The sequence below is a fragment of the Bactrocera oleae genome, chromosome Y (assembly GCF_042242935.1).
Source record: "Bactrocera oleae isolate idBacOlea1 chromosome Y, idBacOlea1, whole genome shotgun sequence".
NCBI lineage: Eukaryota > Metazoa > Arthropoda > Insecta > Diptera > Tephritidae > Bactrocera > Bactrocera oleae.
The window spans coordinates 4083778-4104542 of NC_091542.1; the positions used below are offsets into that span (position 1 = coordinate 4083778).

Consider the following 20765-nt stretch of genomic DNA (forward strand, 5'->3'; position numbering starts at 1 on the left):
TGTATGTATATACATTTTGCTTATAGAGTGGTGTAGTTCGTTTCGTACCCTGATAGTTGTGGTGAAATTTTATTTTCCAATTTGCGCGTTTTCGATGTTCCTCCATCGTAATTAACATTTTAGTACTGCTAACATTTGCTCCTTCTCTACTCATAAACATTCTCTGTTATTATGAAAGGTCCATTTGATGAATGAGTTTTTGTATAGTTCTAAAACTTTATATTATGATTAGGAATTTTGCGTAAACTTTTTCGCTATTTCCTTAAGTTTTACTTACATTTTTGTTTTCAGTTGTCGAATCTTCTGCGCCGTTATGTGGACGTAACTGATACTGAAAATTTAACACAGCAATAATTAGGATAAATATCAAAATTTATATGAATGATAATAACTAAATGGACTTAATTAGTCCATAACAGTTCAAATTATTATATTATTCGTTTTCATATATTATTGTCAGATTTATTGCTACATATATTTATTTAGTATTTTCACTTACACTATTTGGTGCAGTTGTGGAATGTTCCCCACCATCAATTGAGTGCAACTTATACTGAAAAATAAACATACATTAATTAGGAAATCCATATTGTCTCATAAAGTTATAGGTAATAAATAACAAGTAAGAAAGAGCTAAGTTCGGGTGTAACCAATCATTTTATACTCTTGCAACTGGAAAGGATACCTTGTCAGTTTCACTATACTATCTTCTCTTGGATCAATATATACGGTATAAAACCATAGGTTTCAAATTATTTGTCGGTTCTATCGACACAAAATATTCCCACAGACAGCTGGGACCCAATACTGGTAAATATATGCACCGCCAATGAAAGATTTTCTAACTATCCAGTATGTAATCGCTGAAAGGGTAGACACAAAAATTATTAAAACCCAAAACTATCAAAACGACCTTAATAGAAGCTTCAATAGACCCCAAGCTAGTAGCAAAAACAAATTAAACAGAAGCTTATACAAAACGCAATCGTTCACATCCGAACAGAACAATCATACGTCATGCGAACTATGCACAAGAGGGCGCAAACTACAATCATGCGAGAAGCTTAAAAACTTAAAAGTTGACGAACGAAATAATTTTGTCAGATCAAAAAGACTTTGTACAAATTGCTTGTCACATGCGCATAAGTATAAAAATTGCAAAAGCAAATTCAATTGCTTATATTGTCACAGAAGACACCACTCAATGCTTCATTACAGCAAATTTCCCATATCACCCCAAAGAAGCGCTTATACAAAAAGAACCACAGGTTTAGTTGTAACAACAACTCCTAAAAACCAAAATCCCGAAAATTGCCAAAAGACACCATGTTGCTCAAAGGCACAAAAAACTCAAACGCTATACAACGAAATACAAAATAGGGTATTACTACCCACAGCAATCATCTCCATCGAACACCGAGAAGAGCTGTTTAAACATAGGGCCCAAGCGGATAAGAGAATTAAAGCAGAAGCTATAGTCTTACCGCAACTAACAAATATGCTTCCAAGCTATTATATAAATAGCAAGCATTGGCAAAAGGTTTCACACCTAAAGCTAGCAGATCCCTACTGCAGTAACCCCGCTCAACTAAATATTCTATTAGGCAGCGATCTCATACCTCAGATAATACTCGAGGGTGTTGAGAAAATTTCAAGCACACTATTGGCACAAAATGCTATTTTCGGTTGTATCCTAAGTGGTCTAGTTACGGAACCAATTACAACAATGACAACTCAAGTTGAGGAAATCTCAAACGAATACCTCAATTCACAATTGAAAAAATTTTGGGAGTTAGAAGAACTCCCCCTCATATCAATTACAACCCAAAAAGATCAGTATTGTGAAGACTTCCACAAAGCCACAACTACTCGATCAAATAATGGCCGGTACGTCATACGACTACCACCAAATTCCCAATGTTACAACACTCCACGAATTGACAGAAAAACCAAGTCAGAGTCCCTTCTGACGAGATCAGGTTTAAAAATACAAATATGTAACTTTTCGACCCCGCAGGATGGCTGTTGCCAATAATGATACAAAAATCCTGCTTCAAAAATCTTGAGTTATGTGGCGCGCTACTACTTGCCAAAATCGCACTTAACATAACATATAACAAAATTGTCCTAAGGAAGACGAAAAATCGACACCTCTCTTACTAGAGTGCCTGATAGTTGACAACATTTTTATAATGTATATAACTTCAAAAATAAAGTTAAGGGATCACCATATTTACAATGTGATACAGTGACGCACCCGTTTTAGCACCCGGGTAGTTTATGGGAAACACCTTTAAATGTTGCAAATCTCACTTCAAAAAAGTGGGTAAAAATCATAAATCTCACTCTAGCAAGATTAAGCGCCCTCGGCTACTCTACCAGCAGCACGCCGAAATACTTCCAACATTTACAGCCAATATGGGTAATACTAGGCAAAATATTCGCCTAGGGGGTCCAGGATGTTTAAATGAGATAAGCCTCCCCTACACATACACGCCACTCTACTCGCCAAGGACTGGCGCACCCTAGTATAACCAGAGAACGTATATGAATAGAGAAGGAGCAAATGTTAACTGAAAACTTTTTGAGTACTAATTTGTAGTTCCAGATGAGGGAACATCGAAAAATATAACTTCGAAAAAGAAAAATACACCACGCAATGTGCGAAATGCTATAAATAGACACAACGAATATTCCTATATGAAAAATCGTTGCGCATACCTATTTAGATTTATGTTTTCAATTTCTATGATATGACAAATTTATAATTATGTAAAGCCTTCTGAATTAAAAATCTGTATTACCGGTAAAAACCCCAGAATTCATAATAAAATAAACATTTAATAGGCTATTATTCCAACTTATGTATGTGCGTTATGTGAGCAATTGCTTATTAAACAAAGGATAACAATAAAACGGTGGCTAAGCGGCCACATTTCCACTTTTGTGGTGGCTGAGGTCGTAAGCGGGAAGGGGTTAAGCACAATCCGAATACGAACCTATACCTTCGAATCCTAAAACTCATGAAACTGAAATTTTCTTTAATTCTTATTTTATTAATTGGAATCTAAGCATATCATAATTCAATTACTTTAATAGCATATTTAACTTCCTGAGATAATTAAAATATTTCAGGAAAATATGTTCATATGTTTGGGTTTATTGCATATTCCTTTATTTATGCGTATTTACACAAATGTGATAATCACACATACATTCATGAGTACACGTACGCTGATGCTTGCTTCTTCTTGCCCCGCACAAGCAATGACTTTTGTCCACACTTTTTGCTTTTTGCGAGTTGAACGATCGCAGGCAAGGAGGGATTGGGGCGCACTGCCACATAATTATTTCAGATATATATTTTATATATTTAGTTTAAAAACGATTATAGGTATGAATATATGTGTATTTATATATATATATATATATAATATATATTATATTACGAAAATAATTCATAAATGCATCAGTATTTTTCAATACAAAATAAGCAAATAATAATATACTAAGAGTCTTCAGTTAGAACGCCTCTGTGTATAGTGGCAAGCCAACGAAATAACGGCGAGTTCGCGCAGACATTGTGTTGTTGAAAGTAACCAAATGACGATTTTGTCGACAAACATACATATATACATATGAGCTCGCATACATATTGACGCCGAATTTTGCGCATCGTGGCGGAGTCGACAAAATTTGTTTGAATCAACAATTTTACGACAATGTCGATCGGCTATGTTGTCTCGTTTGTCCTTTTTGCAGGGCTTTGCTGTTGAAAATTGACTTATGCTCTTTTGAAATATTGCGATTACCGATTGGGCTGCATTTTCATAGCGTCGTATTTGAATAAAATGGGCTAAATCGACAAACTATGAAATAATGATAATAAGTAAACATATAAAAGTACTATATGGACTGTGCTTAGAATATATAGAAGTAGTTAATGATTTCATATGAATGGCAATTTAATATAAATTTTGTAATTTAATGCTATAAATAGTGCATAATATGTATAAATATAAATATTATTTAAACTCGCTCAGAGGTCATGTTGCCAATTCTCCTTTTTGAAGTGAACATCAGACAAATTCTTCAATTTCTGAATTTTAGCAAATGTTGTGAGGAAGCAGCTTGTGGGCAACATACAAACGCGAGGGGGATAGTAGGATTTTCAGTGATACAAATTGTAAAATTGAAATTTTGCTGATTCTTCAATTTTACTGAAGACATTCAAATTCAATTTCATTCATTTTTATTTTCGCGCATTTGCGGTAGGAATTCTATATGAAAACCGAATGTGGCTTACCAGGCGCACGTTCCTTATGAATGAATTTGTTGTCGTTGTAATATAAAATACTTAGAAAATATGCCGCGAGTTCGCTTGAATATTATTGGCCGATGATGGTGCGTCTACGTTTTTTTTGTCACTTGCGCGAGTGTTAGATTTTTTGCGAAAGACATATTGAGGTAGATACATATGTAAATATGTGTACATATATGCAAATATATTTGGACATGCGAATGAAGGAAGGCAATTTCAAGAATATTCACTTCTTTATGGCAATGTAAAACATTTTGCCTAAGTTCATATCCTATCACATATTTTTATATACTCTTTTTTATTTTTATAACTCTTTTTTATTAAATGATATTTTAGTTCTATTTTCATATTATTTCCCTCATTACTTATATTTTCTTTTCATAACTCAATTATTTTCCTTTTTATTATTTTAAGTTTTTGTTTCTCTGTGCATATGTATGTGTATACATTTTGCTTATAGAGTGGTGTAGTTCGTTTCGTACCCTGATAGTTGTGGTGAAATTTTATTTTCCAATTTGCGCGTTTTCGATGTTCCTCCATCGTAATTAACATTTTAGCAGAGAATGTTGAAGAGTAGAGAAGGAGCAAATGTTAAATGAAAACTTTTTGAGTACTAATTTGTAATTCCACAAGAGGGAACATCGAAAAGTATAACTTCGAAAAAGAAAAATACACCACACAATATGCGAAATGCTATAAATAGACACAACGAATATTCCTATATGAAAAATCGTTGCGCATACCTATTTAGATTTATGTTTTCAATTTCTATGATATGACAAATTTATAATTATGAAAAACCTTTTGAATTAAAAATCTGTATTACCGGTAAAAACCCCAGAATTCATAATAAAATAAACATTTAATAAGCTAGTTTTCTAACTTATGTATGTGCGTTGCGTAAGCAATATACTTATTAAACAAATGATAATAATAAAACAGTGGCTAAGCAGCCGCGTTTGCATTTATATAGTAGCTTAGGTCGTAGGCGTGAAGGAGTTAAGCTCAATCCGAATACGAGCATATACGTTCAAATCGTAAAATACGTAAAATTAAAATTGTATTTAATTTTTTTATTTTATTAATTGGAATCTAAGCATATCATAATTCAATTACTTTAATAGCATATTTTACTTTCTGATATAATTAAAATATATCAGGAGAATATGTTCATATGTTTGGGTTTATTGCATATTCCTTTATTTATGCGTATTTACACAAATGTGATAATCACACATACATTCTTAAATACACGTACGCTGATGCTTGCTTCTTCTTGCCCCGCACAAGCAATGACTTTTGTCTACGCTTTCTGCTTTTTGCGAGTTGAACGATCACAGGCAAGGAGGGATTGGGGCGCACCGCCACATAATTATTTCAGATATATATTTTATTTATCGAATTCAGTTTGAAAACGATTATAGGTATGAATTTATTGGTATATATATATATATATATATATATATATAATATATATTATATTACGAAAATAATTCATAAATGCATCAGTATTTTTCAATACAAATTAAGCAACATATCAATATATTATGAGCCCTCACTTGACACGCCTATGTGCATGGTGGCAAGCCAACGAAATAACGGCGAGTTCGCGCGGACATTGTGTTGTTGAAAGTAACCAAATGACGACTTTGCCGACAAACATACATATTTATATACATACATACAAACGAGCTCGCATACATATTGACGCCAAATTTTGCGCATAGTCGCGGAGTTGACAAAATTTGTTTCAATCGACAATTTTGCGACAATGTCGATCGGCTATGTTGTCTCGTTTGTCCTTTTTGCAGTGGTTTGCTATTGAAAGTTGACTTATGCTCTTTTGAAATAGTGCGATTACCGATTAGGCTGCATTTTCATAGCGTCGTATTTAGATAAAATGGGCTAAATCGACAAACTATGAAATAATGATAATAAGTAAACATATAAAAGTACTATATGGACTGTGCTTAGAATATATAGAAGTAGTTAATGATTTCATATGAATGTCAATTTGATATAAATTTTATAATTTAATGCCATAAATAGTGCATAATATGCAAAAATATAAATATTATTTAAACTCGCTAAGAGGTCATGTTGCCAATTCTCCTTTTTGAAGTGAACATCAGACAAATTCTTCAATTTCTGATTTTTAGCAAATGTTGTGAGGAAGCAGCTTGTGGACATACAAATGCGAGGGGGATGGTAGGATTTTCAGTGGTGGCTGTCAAATTGTAAAATTTAATTTTTCTCGTTTTACTCAATATGCGTAGGAATTCTATATGAAAACCAAATGTGGCTTACCAGGCGCACAGAAAAAATAGCGCGGCGCAGAGTTATGAACGAGCGCACTTTGCTTTGAAGCAGACGCACGTTCCTTATGAATGAATTTGTTGTCGTTGTAATATGAAATACTTAGAAAATAAGCCGCGAGTTCGCTTGAATATTATTGGCCGATGATGGTGCGTCTACGTTTTTTTGTCACTTGCGCGAATGTTTGATTTTTTGCGAAAGACATATTGAGGGACATACATATGTACATATGTGTACATATATGCAAATATATTTGGACATGCGAATGAAAGAAGGCAATTTCAAGAATATTCACATATGGACATATGAACATTTGAAGCAAGTAAACAATAATAGCTGTTTGAATCCACAGATTAGACTCAAGAGCTTGAATATTGTCTGTGGTGCTGCTTGTATAGCAGACTTCTTTATTGCAACGTGAAATATTTTGCCTAAGTTCAAATCCAATCATATATTATATAGTCCTTTTTTATTTTTATAACCCTTTTTTATGAATTGATATTTGAATTCTATTTTAATATTATTTCCCTGATTATTAAATTTTCCTGTCAGAAGTCAATTTCTTTCGTTTTTATTATTTCAATTTTTGTTTATGCGCATATCAAAGAACATCTGCGCATATGTATGTATATACATTTTGCTTATAGAGTGGTGTAGTTCGTTGCGTAAATTGACAGCAGTGGTGACATTTTATTTTCGAACTTGCGCGTTTTCGATGTTCCTTCTTAGCAATTAACATTTTAGTACTGCTAACATTTGCTCCTTCTCTACTCTTCAACATTCTCTGATTTTAGTACTGCTAACATTTGCTCCTTCTCTATTCATATACGTTCTCTGGTACTGCTAACATTTGCTCCTTCTCTATTCATATACGTTCTCTGGTATAACCCACTACAATACACCACACTCATACATCACCATACGGGACAACTCAACACACCACAGCATCGCGCCCTTCAGCAAACAAATAGGATGGTCTCCGCAGCAGATACACCTCATTCGAAGTAATAGTGATCCTGCGCGCACCTCAATTCGATTCGACACTGCGTAATATACTTGTACAATCCAGCTCGCTACAAACATTTTTTAATCCGTCCATTGGTTTACCACATCAATCGACATCGCTCCGGATTTATTTCGACAATCTTCTTCGACACCGTTCCGCACTCTTTCGGATGAAGTGATTCATTTTATTATATTTTAGATTACGTGTAATATAAACTTGTGTAAAAAAAATAAATTTTCGCCTATTTTATATTTATTTTAAATATTATGTATTTTCACTTGTAACATTAACCGGGAGTGTAAGTGATTCACAAAACCTTAAATATGTGCTTCCCATTAAAGTGGGCACCCAATTATTCAGTTAGTTATGGCAATTTATTGGGTTCCGATTAATGGCGTTTTGTGGGAATGGCAGTTGACTTATTACGCCGATCTACAATACAAGCCGAATTACGATGTCAAAAAAAAATGTGTACCAAGTTTCATCAATATATCTTATCCAAACTGACTTTTTACAAAAAACATATACATAAAACTTCTAAAAAACAACAACAATAACAACAAAAAAATTTTCCACGAATTTTTGTGCGGCAATTCTAATTGAAATTGTAAAATAAAAATGTTTAGACTTTTAATAAACAAATCTAAAATTAAAAACCCAACACGAACCAAAGCAACAAAACTGAAAATTTTAATTAGCAGAAGAAAAAGAAATATGCCAGGACCTCAACCACCTCTGCCGGTGCAATGGAGATATTAGCGCTATCGGCAACATATCAAGCTCCATCTGCTGCAACTCGCATTTCTTAAAAATATTCTAGATAGGTACGAATTCAGCTCGATAACTTTGCTGTTGCTTTTACATATAACTATTCCCCAAGAGAGAAGAAGAAGCGAGCAGAGAAATGGCAAATCGAATATAGCTGATATCAACTAAGCCATAAACTGTAAATCATCCTCATAATATTTTAAAAAAGGGCAAAGTAGCAAAGGTCCATCCATTTGCACCGGAATGTAAAGAATTAGACGGAACTTAAATGTGTGTTAATGGGAAGTAGGCGTGGTTTTTATCTGATTTCTCCCATTTTTGTACTATAATACAGGTACGGATAATGTTATGTATCAAATTTAGTTGAAATCAGTCAAGTAGATCTCGGGGTATGGGTTTTCACCTAAAAGTGGGTCATGTCACGCCCATTGTCTAATTTATGCAAATGCTTGTATTAACCTTACATGTTAAACTTGAAGTCTCTGATTTATTTATATAATAAGTTTTAATCAAAACCGTTATATGAGGAGTGGGTGGGGTTATCACAGTATTGTGCCATATTGTGAAGGTTAGTTATGGCAATTTATTGAGTTTCGATTAAAGGCGATTTGTGGGCGTGGCAGTTGACTTATTACCCCGATATGCAATACTAGCCTTCTTGCATGAGTACCAAGTTTCATTAATATATCTTATTCAAAATTACTCTTAACAAAAAACAAGTACGTGTGGCACTCGGGACTGCCGCGGTAAAGCGTTGTTTTGAACTGATGCAACTATAATTATACAATTTTTTATATGCAGTATTTTTTTCTTCTTTGGTATTTCTTTAATTGAATAAATGAGAAGTTAATATTTTTTAAAATATTTTTAGTATCTTACAATACATATAGGGTATTCAGGTAGGAAATAAGAAACATAAGTTTAAGGCTGATATCCTCTTAATATATTGGCAAATAGCGTCCCCTATTTTGTTGTGGCTTTTTGAGGATCATTATTCATTTTCAAATTAAAGTTTTCGGAAAGAAAAGTTGTCAACAGCTCTGACGTTTTATCAGCGAAGTTGATGTTAAAATTGCCAGCCAAATAAGTGGATATTTATTACCATCGATAATACGACGGAAATACCTAACTTTAATTGTATTTTTCAAGTCAAACGAGGTACTGTTCCAACAGGACCCCTACCCCTATTTAAAAAAATATTAATAATGTTACTAATACTATGACTGCGAATATTGAATAATATTTTATTAGTAATAAATTTTCATTATCTTATATAGTTTTATTTGACATTAAAAAGTGTATCTTAAATACTATTCTATTTGAATCACCCAGCCTCCTCTTCAGTTAATTTCTTCCGATTGAGATATGCGAAAATACGCCTAAAAGTATGCAATGGAGACATCACCGTTATCGGTAACATCGCAAGCTCCATCTGCTGCACCTCCCCTTTCTTAAAAATATTCTAGATAAGTACGAATTCAACTCGATAACTTTGGTGTTGTTTACATATAACTATTTCCCAAATGAGAAGAGAAGAAGCGAGAAATGGCGAATCGAATATAGCTGATATCAACAAAGCTATTAACTGTAAATCATAATCATAATATTTTAAAAAAATGCAAAGTAGCAAAGGTCCATTATTATGATTTGGTGAGCATACTAGAATGAATGAATTTTTGTATAGTTCTAAAACTTTATATTATGATTAGGAATTTTGCGTAAACTTTTTCGCTATTTCCTTAAGTTTTACTTACATTTTTGTTTTCAGTTGTCGAATCTTCTGCGCCGTTATGTGGACGTAACTGATACTGAAAATTTAACACAGCAATAATTAGGATAAATATCAAAATTTATATGAATGATAATAACTAAATGGACTTAATTAGTCCATAACAGTTCAAATTATTATATTATTCGTTTTCATATATTAATGTCAGATTTATTGCTACATATATTTATTTAGTATTTTCACTTACACTATTTGGTGCAGTTGTGGAATGTTCCCCACCATCAATTGAGTGCAACTTATACTGAAAAATAAACATACATTAATTAGGAAATCCATATTGTCTCATAAAGTTATAGGTAATAAATAACAAGTAAGAAAGAGCTAAGTTCGGGTGTAACCAATCATTTTATACTCTTGCAACTGGAAAGGATACCTTGTCAGTTTCACTATACTATCTTCTCTTGGATCAATATATACGGTATAAAACCATAGGTTTCAAATTATTTGTCGGTTCTATCGACACAAAATATTCCCACAGACAGCTGGGACCCAATACTGGTAAATATATGCACCGCCAATGAAAGATTTTCTAACTATCCAGTATGAAATCGCTGAAAGGGTAGACACAAAAATTATTAAAACCCAAAACTATCAAAACGACCTTAATAGAAGCTTCAATAGACCCCAAGCTAGTAGCAAACACAAATTAAACAGAAGCTTATACAAAACGCAATCGTTCACATCCGAACAGAACAATCATACGTCATGCGAACTATGCACAAGAGGGCACAAACTACAATCATGCGAGAAGCTTAAAAACTTAAAAGTTGACGAACGAAATAATTTTGTCAGATCAAAAAGACTTTGTACAAATTGCTTGTCACATGCGCATAAGTATATAAATTGCAAAAGCAAATTCAATTGTTTATATTGTCACAAAAGACACCACTCAATGCTTCATTACAGCAAATTTCCCATATCATCCCAAAGAAGCGCTTATACAAAAAGAACCACAGGTTTAGTTGTAACAACAATTCCTAAGGACCAAAATCCCGAAAATTGCCAAAAGACACCATGTTGCTCAAAGGCACAAAAAACTCAAACGCTATACAACGAAATACAAAATAGGGTATTACTACCCACAGCAATCATCTCTATCGAAAACCAAAAAGAGCTGTTTAAACATAGGGCCTTAATAGACCAAGGATCACAACGATCTTTCATAGCATCTAGGGCACAAAATAGGCTACAACTGCCAACCAAACAAGCCAACTTTGAAATTACAGGAATGGGCGGAAGAGTAATGCAAAACTCTAATAAAATCTGTCCCATTACCTTAATTTCCCCCCAAGCGGATAAGAGAATTAAAGCAGAAGCTATAGTCTTACCGCAACTAACGAATATCCTTCCAAGCTATCATACATATCAGATCCCAACTGCAGTAACCCCGCTCAAATAGATATTCTATTAGGCAGCGATCTCATACCTCAGATAATACTCGAGGGTGTTGAGAAAATTTCAAGCACACAAATTGGCACAAAATACTATTTTCGGTTAGATCCTAAGTGGTCTAGTTACGGAACCAATTACAACAATGACAACTCAAGTTGAGGAAATCTCCAACGAATACCTCAATTCACAAATGAAAAAATTTTGGGAGTTAGAAGAACTCCCCCTCATATCAATTACAACCCAAAAAGATCAGTATTGTGAAGACTTCCACAAAGCCACAACTACTCGATCAAATAATGGCCGGTACGTCATACGACTACCACTAAATTCCCAATGTTACAACACTCCACGAATTGACAGAAAAACCAAGTCAGAGTCCCTTCTGACAAGATCAGGTTTAAAAATACAAATATGTAACTTTTCGATCCCGCAGGATGGCTGTTGCCAATAATGATACAAAAATCCTGCTTCAAAAATCTTGAGTTATGTGGCGCGCTACTACTTGCCAAAATCGCACTTAACATAACATATGACAAAATTGTCCTAAGGAAGACGAAAAATCGACACCTCTCTTACTAGAGTGCCTGATAGTTGACAACATTTTTATAATGTATAAAACTTCAAAAATAAAGTTAAGGGATCACCATATTTACAATGTGATACATTGACGGACCCGTTTTAGCACCCGAGTAGTTTATGGGAAACACCTTTAAATGTTGCAAATCTCACTTCAAAAAAGTGGGTAAAAATCATAAATCTCACTCTAGCAAGATTAAGCGCCCTCGGCTACTCTACCAGCAGCATGCCGAAATACTTCCAACATTTACAGCCAATATGGGTAATACTAGGCAAAATATTCGCCTAGGGGGTCCAGGATGTTTAAATGAGATAAGCCTCCCCTACACATACACGCCACTCTACTCGGCAAGAACTGGCGCACCCTAGTATAACCCACTACAATACACCACACTCATACATCACCATGCGGGACAACTCAACACACCAGAGCATCGCGCCCTTCATCAAACAAATAGGATGGTCTCCGCAGCAGATACACCTCATTCGAAGTAATAGTGATCCTGCGCGCACCTCAATTCGATTCGACACTGCGTAATATACTTGTACAATCCAGCTCGCTACAAACATTTTTTAATTCGTCAAACCATTGGTTTGTGTAACATAACTTGTGTAAAAAAAATAAATTTCCCCTATTTTATATTTATTTTAAATATTATGTATTTTCACTTGTAACATTAACCGGGAGTGTAAGTGATTCACAAAACCTTAAATATGTGCTTCCCATTAAAGTGGGCACCCAATTATTCAGTTAGTTATGGCAATTTATTGGGTTTCGATTAAAGGCGATTTGTGGGCGTGGCAGTTGACTTATTACCCCGATATACAATACTAGCCTTCTTGCATGAGTACCAAGTTTCATTAATATATCTTATTCAAAATTACTCTTAACAAAAAACAAGTACGTGTGGCACTCGGGACTGCCGCGGTAAAGCGTTGTTTTGAACTGATGCAACTATAATTATACAATTTTTTATATGCAGTATTTTTTTCTTCTTTGGTATTTCTTTAATTGAATAAATGAGAAGTTAATATTTTTTAAAATATTTTTAGTATCTTACAATACATATAGGATATTCAGGTAGGAAATAAGAAACATAAGTTTAAGATTTGATATCCTCTTAATATATTGGCAAATAGCGCGCCAATGGTGGTCCCCTATTTTGTTGTGGATGTTTGAGGATCATTATTCATTTTCAAATTAAAGTTTTCGGAAAGAAATGTTGTCAACAGCTCTGATGTTTTATCAGCGAAGTTGATGTTAAAATTGCCAGCCAAATAAGTGGATATTTATAACCATCGATAATACGACGGAAATACCTAACTTTAATTGTATTTTTCAAGTCAAACGAGGTACTGCCCCTATTTAAAAAAATATTAATAATGTTACTAATACTATGACTGCGAATATTGAATAATATTTTATTAGTAATAAATTTTTATTATCTTATATAGTTTTATTTGACATTAAAAAGTGTATCTTAAATACTATTCTATTTGAATCACCCAGCCTCCTCTTCAGTTAATTTCTTCCGATTGAGATATGCGAAAATACGCCTTAAAGTATGCAATGGAGACATCACCGTTATCGGTAACATCGCAAGCTCCATCTGCTGCACCTCCCCTTTCTTAAAAATATTCTAGATAAGTACGAATTCAGCTCGATAACTTTGGTGTTGTTTACATATAACTATTTCCCAAATGAGAAGAGAAGAAGCGAGAAATGGCGAATCGAATATAGCTGATATCAACAAAGCTATTAACTGTAAATCATAATCATAATATTTAAAAAAAATGCAAAGTAGCAAAGGTCCATTATTATGAAAGGTCCATTTGATGAATGAGTTTTTGTATAGTTCTAAAACTTTATATTATGATTAGGAATTTTGCGTAAACTTTTTCGCTATTTCCTTAAGTTTTACTTACATTTTTGTTTTCAGTTGTCGAATCTTCTGCGCCGTTATGTGGACGTAACTGATACTGAAAATTTAACACAGCAATAATTAGGATAAATATCAAAATTTATATGAATGATAATAACTAAATGGACTTAATTAGTCCATAACAGTTCAAATTATTATATTATTCGTTTTCATATATTATTGTCAGATTTATTGCTACATATATTTATTTAGTATTTTCACTTACACTATTTGGTGCAGTTGTGGAATGTTCCCCACCATCAATTGAGTGCAACTTATACTGAAAAATAAACATACACTAATTAGGAAATCCATATTGTATCATAAAGTTATAGGCAATAAATAACAAGTAAGAAAGGGCTAAGTTCGGGTGTAACCAATCATTTTATACTCGTGCAACTGGAAAGGATACCTTGTCAATTTCACTATACTATCTTCTCTTGGATCAATATATACGGTATAAAACCATAGGTTTCAAATTATTTGTCGGTTCTATCGACACAAAATATTCCCACAGACAGCTGGGACCCAATACTGGTAAATATATGCACCGCCAATGAAAGATTTTCTAACTATCCAGTATGAAATCGCTGAAAGGGTAGACACAAAAATTATTAAAACCCAAAACTATCAAAACGACCTTAATAGAAGCTTCAATAGACCCCAAGCTAGTAGCAAACACAAATTAAACAGAAGCTTATACAAAATGCAATCGTTCACATCCGAACAGAACAATCATACGTCATGCGAACTATGCACAAGAGGGCACAAACTACAATCATGCGAGAAGCTTAAAAACTTAAAAGTTGACGAACGAAATAATTTTGTCAGATCAAAAAGACTTTGTACAAATTGCTTGTCACATGCGCATAAGTATATAAATTGCAAAAGCAAATTCAATTGTTTATATTGTCACAAAAGACACCACTCAATGCTTCATTACAGCAAATTTCCCATATCACCCCAAAGAAGCGCTTATACAAAAAGAACCACAGGTTTAGTTGTAACAACAACTCCTAAAAACCAAAATCCCGAAAATTGCCAAAAGACACCATGTTGCTCAAAGGCACAAAAAACTCAAACGCTATACAACGAAATACAAAATAGGGTATTACTACCCACAGCAATCATCTCCATCGAACACCGAGAAGAGCTGTTTAAACATAGGCCCTAAAAGACCAAGGATCACAACGATCTGTCATAGCGTCTAGGGCACAAAATAGGCTACAACTGCCAACAAAACAAGCCAACTTTGAAATTACAGGAATGGGCGGAAGAGTAATGCAAAACTCTAATAAAATCTGTCCCATTACCTTAATTTCCCCCCAAGCGGATAAGAGAATTAAAGCAGAAGCTATAGTCTTACCAACTAACGAATATGCTTCCAAGCTATCATATAAACAGCAAGCATTGGCAAAATTTTTCACACCTAAAGCTAGCAGATCCCAACTGCAGTAACTCCGCTCAAATAGATATTCTATTAGGCAGCGATCTCATACCTCAGATAATACTCGAGGGTGTTGAGAAAATTTCAAGCACACTATTGGCACAAAATACCATTTTCGGTTGGATCCTAAGTGGTCTAGTTACGGAACCAATTACAACAATGACAACTCAAGTTGAGGAAATCTCAAACGATTACCTCAATTCACAATTGAAAAAATTTTGGGAGTTAGAAGAACTCCCCCTCATATCAATTACAACCCCAAAAGATCAGTATTGTGAAGACTTCCGCAAAGCCACAACTACTCGATCAAATAATGGCCGGTACGGATACGACTACCACTAAATTCCCAATGTTACAACACTCCACGAATTGACAGAAAATTCAAGTCAGAGTCCCTTCTGACAAGATCAGGTTTAAAAATACAAGTATGTAACTTTTCGACCCCGCAGGATGGCTGTTGCCAATAATGATACAAAAATCCTGCTTCAAAAATCTTAAGTTATGTGGCGCGCTACTACTTGCCAAAATCGCACTTAACATAACATATGACAAAATTGTCCTAAGGAAGACGAAAAATCGACACCTCTCTTATTAGAGTGCCTGATAGTTGACAACATTTTTATAATGTATAAAACTTCAAAAATAAAGTTAAGGGATCACCATATTTACAATGTGATACATTGACGGACCCGTTTTAGCACCCGAGTAGTTTATGGGAAACACCTTTAAATGTTGCAAATCTCACTTCAAAAAAGTGGGTAAAAATCATAAATCTCACTCTAGCAAGATTAAGCGCCCTCGGCTACTCTACCAGCAGCATGCCGAAATACTTCCAACATTTACAGCCAATATGGGTAATACTAGGCAAAATATTCGCCTAGGGGGTCCAGGATGTTTAAATGAGATAAGCCTCCCCTACACATACACGCCACTCTACTCGGCAAGAACTGGCGCACCCTAGTATAACCCACTACAATACACCACACTCATACATCACCATGCGGGACAACTCAACACACCAGAGCATCGCGCCCTTCATCAAACAAATAGGATGGTCTCCGCAGCAGATACACCTCATTCGAAGTAATAGTGATCCTGCGCGCACCTCAATTCGATTCGACACTGCGTAATATACTTGTACAATCCAGCTCGCTACAAACATTTTTTAATTCGTCAAACCATTGGTTTGTGTAACATAACTTGTGTAAAAAAAATAAATTTCCCCTATTTTATATTTATTTTAAATATTATGTATTTTCACTTGTAACATCAACCGGGAGTGTAAATGATTCACAAAACCTTAAATATGTGCTTCCCATTAAACTGGGCACCCAATTATTCAGTTAGTTATGGCAATTTATTGGGTTCCGATTAATGGCGTTTTGTGGGAATGGCAGTTGACTTATTACGCCGATCTACAATACCAGCCGAATTACGATGTCAAAAAAAAATGTGTACCAAGTTTCATCAATATATCTTATCCAAACTGACTTTTTACAAAAAACATATACATAAGACTTCTAAAAAACAACAACAATAACAACAAAAAAATTTTCCACGAATTTTTGTGCGGCAATTCTAATTGAAATTGTAAAATAAAAATGTTTAGACTTTTAATAAACAAATCTAAAATTAAAAACCCAACACGAACCAAAGCAAAAAAAAGGAAAATTTTAATTAGCAGAAGAAAAAGAAATATGCTAGGACCTCAGCCACCTCTGCTGGTGCAATAAAGATATTAGCGCTATCGGCAACATATCAAGCTCCATCTGCTGCAACTCGATTTCTTAAAAATATTCTAGATAAATACGAATTCAGCTCGATAACTTTGCTGTTGCTTTTACATATAACTATTCCCCAAGAGAGAAGAAGAAGCGAGCAGAGAAATGGCAAATCGAATATAGCTGATATCAACTAAGCCATAAACTGTAAATCATCCTCATAATATTTTGAAAAAGGGCAAAGTAGCAAAGGTCCATCCATGTGCACCGGAATGTAAAGAATTAGACGGAACTTAAATGTGTGTTAACGGGAAGTAGGCGTGGTTTTTATCCGATTTCTCCCATTTTTGTACTATAATACAGGTACGGATAATGTTATGTATCAAATTTAGTTGAAATCAGTCAAGTAGATCTCGGGGTATGGGTTTTCACCTAAAAGTGGGTCATGCCACGCCCATTGTCTAATTTATGCAAATGCTTGTATTAACCTTACATGTTAAACTTGAAGTCTCTGATTTATTTATATAATAAGTTTTAATCAAAACCGTTATATGAGGAGTGGGTGGGGTTATCACAGTATTGTGTCATATTGTGAAGGTTAGTTATGGCAATTTATTGGGTTTCGATTAAAGGCGATTTGTGGGCGTGGCAGTTGACTTATTACCCCGATATACAATACTAGCCTTCTTGCATGTGTACCAAGTTTCATTAATATATCTTATTCAAAATTACTCTTAACAAAAAACAAGTACGTGTGGCACTCGGGACTGCCGCGGTAAAGCGTTGTTTTGAACTGATGCAACTATAATTATAAATTTTTTTTATGCAGTATTTTGTTCTTCTTTGGTATTTCTTTAATTGAATAAATGAGAAGTTAATATTTTTTAAAATATTTTTAGTATCTTACAATACATATAGGGTATTCAGGTAGGAAATAAGAAACATAAGTTTAAGATTTGATATCCTCTTAATATATTGGCAAATAGCGCACCAATGGTGGTCCCCTATTTTGTTGTGGCTTTTTGAGGATCATTATTCATTTTCAAATTAAAGTTTTCGGAAAGAAAAGTTGTCAACCGCTCTGATGTTTTATCAGCGAAGTCGATGTTAAAATTGCCAGCCAAATAAGTGGATATTTATTACAATCGATAATACGACGGAAATACCTAACTTGAATTGTATTTTTCAAGTCAAACGAGGTACTGTTCCAACAGGACCCCTACCCCTATTTAAAAAAATATTAATAATGTTACTAATACTATGACTCCGAAACTTTAATAATATTTTATTAGTAATAAATTTTTATTATCATATAGTTTTATTTGACATTAAAAAGTGTATCTTAAATACTATTCTTTTTGAATCACCCAGCCTCCTATTCAATTAATTTCTTCCGATTGAGATATGCGAAAATACGCCTAAAAGTATGCAATGGAGACATCACCGTTATCGGTAACATATCAAGCTCCATCTGCATGGGAGGTGCACCATTTCTTAAAAATATTCTAGATAAGTAATTCAGCTCGATAACTTTGGTGTTGTTTACATATAACTATTTTCCAAATGAGAAGAGAAGAAGCGAGAAATGGCGAATCGAATATAGCTGATATCAACAAAGCTATTAACTGTAAATCATAATCATAATATTTTAAAAAAATGCAAGTAGCAAAGGTCCATTATTATGATTTGTTGAGCATACTAGAATGAATGAATTTTTGTATAGTTCTAAAACTTTATATTATGATTAGGAATTTTGCGTAAACTTTTTCGCTATTTCCTTAAGTTTTACTTACATTTTTGTTTTCAGTTGTCGAATCTTCTGCGCCGTTATGTGGACGTAACTGATACTGAAAATTTAACACAGCAATAATTAGGATAAATATCAAAATTTATATGAATGATAATAACTAAATGGACTTAATTAGTCCATAACGGTTCAAATTATTATATTATTCGTTTTCTTATATTAATGTCAGTTTTATTGCTACATATATTTATTTAGTATTTTCACTTACACTATTGGGTGCAATTGTGGAATGTTCCCCCCCATCAATTGAGTGAAACTTATACCGAAAAATAAACATACATTAATTAGGAAATCCATATTGTCTCATAAAGTTATAGGTAATAAATAACAAGTAAGAAAGAGCTAATTTCGGGTGAAACCAATCATTTTATACTCATGCAACTGGAAAGGATACCTTGTCAGTTTCACTATACTATCTTCTCTTGGATCAATATATACGGTATAAAACCATAGGAGATAGGAGTAGTATTGACCCGATTTTAAACAGTTTTGGCATTAGTACTTATTATTTACGGAAAAAGACTTTCTCTGTGGGTACCTCACATACGATCACCAATGAATAAAAAGTAAAGTCAACTGGATATTTGAAAATCCTGATATTAGTTATGTAGGGTAAGGGCAAGCCTTCAGCCGATATAATCGATTTTAGGCTCACAGAAGCATCGTTATTAATAAAAACTTGCCCGCTCAATTTTGTAAGATAACTCTATATATATATATATTTGCCCATATATGCGGTATAAACACAGCCGGAAGTTCGAAAATCTTCTATAAAGTATATTGGGGTAAGAGAAGTATGGACCCGATTTAATCCATTTTTGATATACAGATATGGTTTTATCAATAAAGAGTTCTGTCCAAATTCCAATTATACAATATATCTTATACATTGAAGAATAATTTCGGTAAACAGTCAACCATTGACACTTAAGTCCACATGGTTAGTTTATGGGGGCTTGAACAGTTACGGCCTTTTCATAAATTTATTTACGCACAATGTATTGAAACTTCCAAAAGCTAGTTGATATCGGTGTAAAAATTTGAATTTTTAAAATCGTATTGAGTATTAAATATTTCGATACCTTTTTAAAGCCTCTGGGATAGTCCCCGTAAATTAGCGCCGTTGAAAAACTGCTTGTCATTTTTTATTTTATATATGTCCATAAGTTTTACTTACATTTTTGGTTTCGGTTGTCGATCCTTCTCTGCCAATATGTGGACGTAACTGATACTGAAAATTTAACACAGCAATAATTAGGATTAATATTAAAACTGATATGAATGATATTAAATATTTATGGACTTTTCTATACCATAATTAGTAATATTACTAATAAGTTCAGACATATGTTATTGATTTTTGCTAATAGGTCCATAAAAATATATTTGCACGGGACTTAGTTTAGTTTAGAAACACTTTATTAAACTTTGTGCAGATAATTAAAAATTTCAGTGAAGGAACTAGGAACATGAATCGTATATATATACATACATATATCTCTTTTAATGTAAAGAAATATTATATATATTTAGGTTAATAATGCCTTAGATACTTTTACATGGAATTAAACTTATAACCAAAACAGCGTTTTGATAAATTATTTTAAACTTAATGGCTATTTATTAATATAAATAATATAAATGTAAATTAACAGTTTAAATTATAATATTATTTGTTTTCATATATTAATGTCAGTTTT

The 20765-nt window shown here is 33.5% G+C and overlaps 1 protein-coding gene across 1 annotated transcript; it reads right to left on the minus strand.

Moving 5' to 3' along the window:
- Positions 1 to 273: 273 nt before the first annotated feature.
- Positions 274 to 19099, minus strand: LOC118683610 (uncharacterized). Its single transcript, XM_070112783.1, has 7 exons — positions 19052 to 19099; positions 14317 to 14370; positions 14095 to 14148; positions 10388 to 10441; positions 10166 to 10219; positions 500 to 553; positions 274 to 331 (listed from the first exon to the last, which is right to left on the minus strand). The coding sequence occupies exons 2-7, from the start codon at positions 14349 to 14351 to the stop codon at positions 274 to 276; spliced, it is 309 nt and encodes a 102-aa protein (XP_069968884.1). The 5' UTR covers positions 14352 to 14370; positions 19052 to 19099.
- Positions 19100 to 20765: the final 1666 nt, after the last annotated feature.

Excerpts from the sequence above, each read along its gene's own strand:
- LOC118683610 (XM_070112783.1), bottom strand. The coding sequence starts at position 14,351 with ATGGTGGGGAACATTCCACAACTGCACCAAATAGT. Across the intron at positions 14,149-14,316 it reads CCACAACTGCACCAAATAGT|TATCAGTTACGTCCACATAA; the intron begins GTAAGTGAAAAT and ends TTAAATTTTCAG. Across the intron at positions 10,220-10,387 it reads CCACAACTGCACCAAATAGT|TATCAGTTACGTCCACATAA; the intron begins GTAAGTGAAAAT and ends TTAAATTTTCAG.